This window comes from Oncorhynchus gorbuscha, linkage group LG13, assembly GCF_021184085.1.
Source record: "Oncorhynchus gorbuscha isolate QuinsamMale2020 ecotype Even-year linkage group LG13, OgorEven_v1.0, whole genome shotgun sequence".
Taxonomy (NCBI): domain Eukaryota; kingdom Metazoa; phylum Chordata; class Actinopteri; order Salmoniformes; family Salmonidae; genus Oncorhynchus; species Oncorhynchus gorbuscha.
In genome coordinates, this window is record NC_060185.1 from 38,725,207 (window position 1) to 38,735,520 (window position 10,314).

The 10,314-nt window shown below is 45.3% G+C and overlaps 1 protein-coding gene across 1 annotated transcript; it reads left to right on the forward strand.

Annotated features, from left to right (window-relative positions):
- The first annotated feature begins 8,842 nt into the window (after positions 1–8,842).
- Positions 8,843–10,157, forward strand: LOC123994247 (ADP-ribosylation factor-like protein 14). The gene is made up of 2 exons (XM_046296784.1): positions 8,843–9,307; positions 9,471–10,157. The coding sequence occupies exons 1-2, from the start codon at positions 8,993–8,995 to the stop codon at positions 9,783–9,785; spliced, it is 630 nt and encodes a 209-aa protein (XP_046152740.1). The 5' UTR covers positions 8,843–8,992; the 3' UTR covers positions 9,786–10,157.
- Positions 10,158–10,314: the final 157 nt, after the last annotated feature.

Below are 10,314 nucleotides of genomic sequence, written 5' to 3' on the forward strand. Positions count from 1 at the left end.
GGTCTGAATACTTTGAAGGCACTGTACTGTTCCCATGTTATCCTCTTCCTCCACATCTGCAATGAAGAAAGCAATGCACCACCTCTTTGGTTTATTAACAAGAGGTATTTTATTAGATTAGTATGTTTGTGCTTTTTCAGTTTCAAAATACTGTACAGTGGGGAGAACAAGTATTTGATACACTGCCGATTTTGCAGGTTTTCCTACTTACAAAGCATGTAGAGGTCTCTAATTTTTATCATAGGTACACTTCAACTGTGAGAGACTAATCTAAAACAAAAATCCAGAAAATCACGTATGATTTTTAAGTAATTAATTTGCATTTTATTGCATAGCATAAGTATTTGATACATCAGAAAAGCAGTACTTAATATTTGGTACAGAAACCTTTGTTTGCAGTTACAGAGATCATGCATTTCCTGTAGTTCTTGACCAGGTTTGCACACACTGCAGCAGGGATTTTGGCCCACTCCTCCATACAGACCTTCTCCAGATCCTTCAGGTTTCGGGGCTATCGCTGGGCAATACGGACTTTCAGCTCCCTCCAAAGATTTTCTATTGGGTTCAGATCTGGAGACTGGCTAGGCCACTCCAGGACCTTGAGATGCTTCTTACGGAGCCACTCCTTAGTTACCCTGGCTGTGTGTTTCGGGTTGTTGTCATGCTGGCAGACTCCGCCACGACCCATCTTCAATGCTCTTACTGAGGGAAGGAGGTTGTTGGCCAAGATCTCGCAATACATGGCCCCATCCATTCTCCCCTCAATACGGTGTAGTCGTCCTGTCCCCTTTGCAGAAAAGCATCCCCAAAGAATGATGTTTCAACCTCCATGCTTCACGGTTGGGATGGTGTTCTTGGGGTTGTACTCATCCTTCTTCCTCCAAACACGGCGAGTGGAGTTTAGACCAAAAAGCTCTATTTTTGTCTCATCAGACCACATGACCTTCTCCCATTCCTCCTCTGGATCATCCAGATGGTCATTGGCAAACTTCAGACGGGCCTGGACATGCGCTGACTTGAGCAAGGGGACCTTGCGTGCGCTGCAGGATTTTAATCCATGACTGCGTAGTGTGTTACTAATGGTTTTCTTTGAGACTGTGGTCCCAGCTCTCTTCAGGTCATTGACCAAAATCAAATCAAATCAAATTTATTTATATAGCCCTTCGTACATCAGCTGATATCTCAAAGTGCTGTACAGAAACCCAGCCTAAAACCCCAAACAGCAAACAATGCAGGTGTAAAAGCACGGTGGCTAGGAAAAACTCCCTAGAAAGGCCAAAACCTAGGAAGAAACCTAGAGAGGAACCGGGCTATGTGGGGTGGCCAGTCCTCTTCTGGCTGTGCCGGGTAGAGATTATAACAGAAAATGACCAAGATGTTCAAATGTTCATAAATGACCAGCATGGTCAAATAATAATAAGGCAGAACAGTTGAAACTGGAGCAGCAGCACAGTCAGGTGGACTGGGGACAGCAAGGAGCCATCATGTCAGGTAGTCCTGGGGCACGGTCCTAGGGCTCAGGTCCAGCATGGTTGAATAATAGTAAGGCAGAACAGTTGAAACTGGAGCAGGAGCATGGCCAGGTGGACTGGGGACAGCAAGGAGTCCTCATGTCAGGTAGTCCTGGGACATGGTCCTAGGGCCCAGGCCAGTTGAAACTGGAGCAGCAGCATGGCCAGGTGGACTGGGGACAGGTCCTGCCGTGTAGTTCTTGGCTGATCGCTCACCTTCCTCATGATCATTGATGCCCCACGAGGTGAGATCTTGCATGGAGCCCCAGACCGAGGGTGATTGACCGTCATCTTGAACTACTTCCATTTTCTAATAATTGCGCCAACAGTTGTTGCCTTCTCACCAAGCTGCTTGCCTATTGTCATGTAGCCCATCCCAGCCTTGTGCAGGTCTACAATTGTATCCCTGATGTCCTTACACAGCTCTCTGGTTTTGGCCATTGTGGAGAGGTTGGAGTCTGTTTGTGTGTGTGGACAAGTGACCTTTATACAAGTAATGAGTTCAAACAGGTGCAGTTAATACAGGTAATGAGTGGAGAACAGGAGGGCTTCTTAAAGAAAAACTAACAGGTCTGTGAGAGCCGGAATTCTTACTGGTTGGTAGGTGATCAAACACTTATGTCATGCAATAAAAATGCAACTAAATTACTTAATCGTACACTGTGATTTTCTGGATTTTTGTTTTAGATTCCGTCTCTCACAGTTGAAGTGTACCTATGATTTTTTTAAATACAGATCTCTACATGCTTTGTAAGTAAGAAACACTGCGGATTTTGCAGGTTATCAAATACTTGTTCTCCCCCACTGTATGTTAACAAATGTTTATGTGGAGTTTGTATTTGTTTTTGTTGAATTTAAGAAACTGTCAAATATATATATATATATCTGTGTATTTTAAGATAAAATCAAACCGATAACAATAAAAGGATTAATGATCATAGCACTGTCTTTCTTGGTCTTCATTCATGGGAGAGAAAAAAATGATGTTGATAAAATATATTTGATTAGTTTGAGAGATCTGCAGATATGGTATATTTCAACGGCCGTGCTGGTGAGTGGCCTAAAGAAGACTGATTGGTTTGTCAATAGCACTTGTTTTGTACAGTATTTTGTTCTGATTTTGTACAGTACATGGGATATATGGTGGTAGATGTTGACTGGGTAAATCCAGGTAACACTTTACTTTAACGTATACTTAAATTGATTTATAATGGTAAGTAAGTAGTTTATGAACGTAATTATTTGTTTTATTAATCTAATAAACTGTTAGAATACATTGATTTAGTTTCTTTAATCTAACAATTCACGTGCCCTGTTTTCAGCACTTCAAACTGCATTATCTATATTAAACAAAAATATAAACGCAACAATTTCAAAGATTTTGCTGAGTTACAGTTCATGTAAGGAAATCGGTCAATTGAAATAAATTAATTAGGCCCTAATCTATGGATTTCATATGACTGGGCAGGGGAGCAGCCATGGATGGGCCTGGGAGGGCATAGGCCCACCCACTTGGGAGCAAGGCCCAGCCAACCAGAAAGAGTTTTCCCAACAAAAGGGCTTTATTACAGACAGAAATATTCTTCTGCAAACCACCCCCACTTTGACTTCCTGCAGGTGAAAAAGCCAGATGTGGAGGTCCTGGGCTGGAGTGGTCACATGTGGTCTGCGGTTGTGAGGCCGGTTGGACGTACTGCCAAATGATCTAAAACGATATTGGAGTTGGCTTATGGTAGAGAAATTAACTCAAACATATCCAATCTAAAATCAAATCTAGAGTCTGCTTTCTATTCCGCAAAAAAGCCTCCTTCACTCACGCCGCCAAACTTACCCTAGTAAAACTGACTATCCTACTGATCCTCGACTTTGGTGATGTCATCTACAAAATAGCTTCCAATACTCTACTCAGCAAACTGGATGCAGTTTATCATAGTGCCATCCGTTTTGTTACTAAAGCACCTTATACCACCCACCACTGTGACCTGTATGCTCTAGTCGGCTGGCCCTCGCTACATATTCGTCGCCAGACCCACTGGCTCCTGGTCATCTACAAGTCCATGCTAGGTAAAGCCCGTAGCATGCGCTCCAGCAGGTGTATCTCATGGATCATCCCTAAAGCCAACACCTCATTTGGCCGCCTTTCGTTCCAGTTCTCTGCTGCCTGTGACTAGAACGAATTGCAAAAATCGCTAAAGTTGGAGGCTTCTATCTCCCTCACCAACTTCAAACATCTGCTATCTGAGCAGCTAACCCATCGCTGCAGCTGTACAGTCTATCGGTAAATAGCCCACCCAATTTACCTACCTCATCCCCATACTGTTTATATTGATTTACTTTTCTGCTCTTTTGCACACCAGTATCTCTACCTGTACATTACCATCTGATCATTTATCACTTCAGTGTTAATCTGCAAAATTGTAATTATTCGCCTACCTCCTCATGCCTTTTGCACACAATGTATATAGATGTATATATATTTTTTTTTCTACTGTGTTATTGACTTGTTAATTCTTTACTCCATGTGTAACTCTGTGTTGTCTGTTCACACTGCCATGCTTTATCTTGGCCAGGTCGCGGTTGTAAATGAGAACTTGTTCTCAACTAGCCTACCTAGTTAAATAAAGGTAAAATAAATATATATATATTTTTTTTTTTATTATCTGGCAACAGCTCTGGTGGACGTTCCTGCTGTCAGCATGCCATTTGCAAACTTCTTTAACTTGAGACATCTGTGGCATTGTGTTGTGTGACAAAACTGCACATTTGAGAATGTCCTTTTATTGTTTAAAATGACACTGTTTAATCAGCTTCTTGATATGACATGCCTAATAGGTGGATGGATTATCTTGACAAAGCTTAAAATCCTCACCAATAGGTATGTAAACAAATTTGTGCGCAGAATTTGAGGGAAATAAGTTTATGGAAAATGTTGGTGGTCTTTTATTTCGGCTCATGAAACATGGGACCAGCACTTTACACGTTGTGTTGATATTTTTGTTCAGTGTAGATAAATGGGTGTAGCCTAAACCGAAAATATATATGATTTATTATTCCCAAACCAGAAGTCGTGGATGGCAGCATTCCCGCGAAACTGAAAGCGAACCACTGCTTTTAACCAGGGCAAGGTGACCGGAAACATGACCGAAAACAAACAGTGTAGCTATTCCCTCCGCAAGGCAATCAAACAAGCTAAGCGTCAGTATAGAGATAAAGTAGAGTCACAATTCAACGGCTCAGACACAAGAGGTATGTGACAGGGTCAATCACGGATTACAAAAAGAAAACCAGCCCCGTCACGGACCAGGATGTCTTGCTCCCAGACAGATTAAACAACTTCTTTGCTCGCTTTGAGGACAATACAGTGCCACTGACACGGCCCGCTACCAAAACCTGCGGGCTCTCCTTCACTGCAGCCGCCGTGAGTAAAACATTTAAACGTGAACCCTCTCAAGGCTGCAGGCCCAGACGGCATCCCCAGCCACGTCCTCAGAGCATGCGCAGACCAGCTGGCTGGTGTGTTTACGGACATATTCAATCACTCCTTATCACAGTCTGCTGTTCCCACATGCTTCAAGAGAGCCACCATTGATCCTGTTCCCAAGAAAGCTAAGGTAACTGAGCTAAATGACTACCACCCCGTAGCACTCACTTCCGTCATCATGAAGTGCTTTGAGAGACTAGTCAAGGACCATATGACCTCCACCCTACCTGACACCCTAGACCCACTCCAATTTGCTTACCGCCCCAATAGGTCCACAGACGACGCAATTGCAACCACACTGCACACTGCCCTAACCCATCTGGACAAGAGGAATAATTATGAAGAGCAGCGCAGCAGCACCTCTTCAACCTCAGGAGGCTGAAGAAATTGGGCTTGTTACCAAAAGCACTCCCAAACCTCTACAGATGCACAATCGAGAGCATCCCATCGGGCTGTATCACCGCCTGGTACAGCAGCTGCTCCGCCCACAACCGTAAGGCTCTCCAGAGGGTAGTGAGGTCTGCACAACGCATTGCCGGGGGTAAACTACCTGCCCTCCAGGACACCTACACCACCCGATGTCACAGGAAGACCATAAAGATCATCAAGGACAACAACCACCCGAGCCACTGCCTGTTCACCCCGCTATCATCCAGAAGGCGAGGTCAGTACAGGTGCATCAAAGCAGGGAGCAAGAGACTGATTAACAGTCTGATGGCCTTGAGATAGAAGCTGTTTAACAGCCACCACTAACATTGAGTGGCTGCTGCCATACATGTAAAAAATGTATCACTAGCCACTTTAAACAATGCCACTTAATATAATGTTTACATAACCTACATTACTCATATCATATGTATAAACTGTACTTGATACCATCTACTGCATCTTGCCAATGCCGTTCTGTACCATTACTCATTCATATATCTTTATGTACATATTCTTCATCCCTTTACACTTGTGTGTATAAGATAGCTGTTGTGAAATTGTTAGGTTAGATTACTCTTTGGTCATTACTGCATTGTCGGAACTAGAAGCACAAGCATTTCGCTACACTCGCATTAACATCTGCTAACCATGTGTATGTGACAAATAAAATTAGATTTGTAAATGGGTGTAGCCTAAGCCGAAAATAAATATGATTTATTATATGATTTATACTGGTGATACTAATAATGACGTTTATGTTTATGACTCATCTCTTCAGTGGGTCATATGATTGAGTGTAGTCTGGCCCAGGAGTGGGAAGGTGAACGGAAAGGGTCTGGAGCAACGAACCGCCCTTGCTGTCTCTGCCTGGCCGGTTCCCCTCTTTCCACTGGGATTCTCTGCCTCTAACCCTATTACAGGGGCTGAGTCACTGGCTTACTGGGGCTCTCTCATGCCATCCCTGGAAGGGGTGCGTCACCTGAGTGGGTTGATTCACTGTTGTGGTCATCCTGTCTGGGTTGGCGCCCCCCTGGGTTGTGCCGTGGCGGAGGTCTTTGTGGGCTATACTCAGCCCTGGGTCAGGATGGTAAGTTGGTGGTTGAAGATATCCCTATAGTGGTGTGGGGGCTGTGCTTTGGCAAAGTGGGTGGGGTTATAATCCTTCCTGTTTAGCCCTGTCCGGGTGTGTCCTTGGATGGGGCCACAGTGTCTCCTGACCCATCCTGTCTCAGCCTCCAGTATTTATGCTGCAGTAGTTTGTGTCGAGGCGCTAGGGTCAGTTTGTTATATCTGGAGTACTTCTCCTGTCCTATTCGGTGTCCTGTGTGAATCTAAGTGTGCGTTCTCTAATTCTCTCCTTCTCTCTTTCTTTCTCTCTATCGGAGGACCTGAGCCCTAGGACCATGCCCCAGGACTACCTGACATGATGACACCTTGCTGTCCCCAGTCCACCTGACTGTCTGTCTCCTCACCACGCGCTCTCACCACTGGTGTCCCCCAGGGCTCTGTTCTAGGCCCTCTCCTATTCTCGCTATACACCAAGTCACTTGGCTCTGTCATAACCTCACATGGTCTCTCCTATCATTGCTATGCAGATGACACACAATTAATCTTCTCCTTTCCCCCTTCTGATGACCAGGTGGCTAATCGCATCTCTGCATGTCTGGCAGACATCAGTGTGGATGACGGATCACCACCTCAAGCTGAACCTCGGCAAGACGGAGCTGCTCTTCCTCCCGGGGAAGGACTGCCCGTTCCATGATCTCGCCATCACGGTTGACAACTCCATTGTGTCCTCCTCCCAGAGCGCTAAGAACCTTGGCGTGATCCTGGACAACACCCTGTCGTTCTCAACTAACATCAAGGCGGTGGCCCGTTCCTGTAGGTTCATGCTCTACAACATCCGCAGAGTACGACCCTGCCTCACACAGGAAGCGGCGCAGGTCCTAATCCAGGCACTTGTCATCTCCCGTCTGCATTACTGCAACTCGCTGTTGGCTGGGCTCCCTGCCTGTGCCATTAAACCCCTACAACTCATCCAGAACACCGCAGCCCGTCTGGTGTTCAACCTTCCCAAGTTCTCTCACGTCACCCCGCTCCTCCACTCTCTCCACTGGCTTCCAGTTGAAGCTCGCATCCGCTACAAGACCATGGTGCTTGCCTACGGAGCTGTGAGGGGAACGGCACCTCAGTACCTCCAGGCTCTGATCAGGCCCTACACCCAAACAAGGGCACTGCGTTCATCCACCTCTGGCCTGCTCGCCTCCCTACCACTGAGGAAGTACAGTTCCCGCTCAGCCCAGTCAAAACTGTTCGCTGCTCTGGCCCCCCAATGGTGGAACAAACTCCCTCACGACACCAGGACAGCGGAGTCAATCACCACCTTCCGGAGACACCTGAAACCCCACCTCTTTAAGGAATACCTAGGATAGGATAAGTAATCCCTCTCACCCCCCCCTTTAAGATTTAGATGCACTATTGTAAAGTGACTGTTCCACTGGATGTCATAAGGTGAATGCACCAATTTGTAAGTCGCTCTGGATAAGAGCGTCTGCTAAATGACTTAAATGTTAAATGTTAATGTTAAATGTGCTGCTGCTCCAGTTTCAACTGTTCTGCCTTATTATTATTCGACCATGCTGGTCATTTATGAACATTTGAACATCTTGGCCATGTTCTGTTATAATCTCCACCCGGCACAGCCAGAAGAGGACTGGCCACCCCACATAGCCTGGTTCCTCTCTAGGTTTCTTCCTAGGTTTTGGCCATTCTAGGGAGTTTTTCCTAGCCACCATGCTTCTACACCTGCATTGCTTGCTGTTTGGGGTTTTTCGGCTTGGTTTCTGTACAGCACTTTGAGATATCAGCTGATGTACGAAGGGCTATATAAATACATTTGATTTGATTTTGATTTGAACAATAGACCGGCCTATTTATATGGGGGACTATGAAAGTTATCTCATGCTATGGTGCCTGGAATCTACACCCTCAGCCAACTTTCTCAAATGGTTTTGTTGTGATGGAGTGCTGGTCTGGCATGTTGTGGCTTCAAAGATAACTGTATGATGTAATCCACTAACCTTATACAGGCCAGATAAGTACCCATGACCTACTGGTCTAAAACTGTCACTCTGACGCCATTTCCAGGAGACGGTCACTCAGGAAGGAACACAAACCCCCTACACCCTAAAAAGGACTTCCTGCTAAGTGTGATGGTCTTAAACAGGTGACTCTTTCAGCAGTGCAATAGTAATATAAGTCACAGAGGCTCTAACCTGAACCATCACCAGAGACATAAAAAGCTTTACCGAAAGCTGTATAATGACTTGGGCATCTTACAACAACAGGGGGAGTGGTCTTGCTGCCTCCTCGGTGTACATAAGCCATTCTGATTTTCACTCTGCCTTTATAAGAGGGGATTCATCACAGCCTGAGCTCAGAAAAAGACAGAGCTTACAGAGCAGAGCACAAAGTAACTGTGGGCAGGGCATTGCTGCACAGAGCTGAGGCAGCAACAACAACACAAGCCAGCCTTCTTCTCCAGACAACAGGACCTGTGTTTGGGTTGAGCATGGGACTGCATGGGTCTAAACATCCTCATCAGGCTCAGATTGTGATGCTGGGCCTGGACGGCTCGGGGAAGTCCACCCTGCTCTACAAGCTCAAGTACAACGAGTCTGTCATCACCGTGCCCACCGTGGGCTTCAACGTGGAGATGCTGGAGACGGAGGCGAGGGGTCCGGGGTTGACCGTGTGGGACGTGGGAGGCCAGCAGAGGATGAGGCCCCACTGGAAGCACCACTACCCGGGCACAGAGGCCCTGGTGTTTGTGGTGGACAGCTGGGACCGCAGGCGTTTGGATGAGGCAAAGAAAGAGCTTCATCAGGTCATTATTTATTCATAAAAAAAGTTTTATACAACTCGGCCTTATCCTGATGCATGAATGTCAATAAATTACAGGTCATATCCAGATCTATTTCTTGTCATATTAGGCCATGTTGTTATGGGGTATAATAATGTGTATACTGATCTTTTACATCACACAACAGGTGCTGAGGAGCGGGAGTCTAAAAAGCCTTCCTCTGGTGGTGCTGGCCAATAAGCAGGACCTCCCCGGGGCAGCAAGCCCACAGGAGATCACCCACAGGTTGGACCTGAGAAGGGTATGTGGAAATAGGGATTGGTTTGTCCAGCCGTGCTCTGGGAGGACTGGTGTGGACCTGGAGGAAGGCTTCAGAAGGGTTGCCTATATGTTGAAGACTTCACTAAAGCAGACCAAGGCGGATATAAAGAACACAGTAAAACAACTGAAACCCAAAGCCATTACGATGATGACCAAGACACAAGGCCTGGGCTGCAGCTAAAACCAGTGATTATAAAACCCTATCGATGGGTGTAATAATCTCCCTGGATTATTTTGTATTCTTCTTCTGGATTATTTTGAGCAGAGTACCTGATTTAGAATGCCCTGTGTTGGATCATTCTGACCCACTCATTCTTGAATATGGGAACAAGACTCTCCAGAACAAACTTGAGATCCCAACGTATCTAACGCTGAAAGCTATCATTTTGCACGTTTGTTGTATCAAAAACACTTTTGAACAATGTGAATTTCTGCATTTCCTTGTGAATTTTTTATTATAAATTAAAAACCACTCATTGATATTGAAGATGTTACTTTTTAAGGCAGAAATATATGACCAGAATCAGATGCAATGCATTTAGCCCACACAGTTATTTTGTAGACTAATTTATCTGGAGAAAACGGGAATCATGCAAGTATTCAAATCACAAACCCCTAATGAGAGAGCAATATACAACATTTACAGACTTCTTTGGGTTAGAAATTACAAGTTTAGACACAGGTTTATACCAAATACACTGATTGAGAGA

Coding starts and splice junctions, on each gene's coding strand:
- LOC123994247 (XM_046296784.1), top strand. CDS start 8,993: ATGGGACTGCATGGGTCTAAACATCCTCATCAGGCTCAGATTGTGATG. Junction 9,308..9,470: donor CAAAGAAAGAGCTTCATCAG/GTCATTATTTAT, acceptor ATCACACAACAG/GTGCTGAGGAGCGGGAGTCT.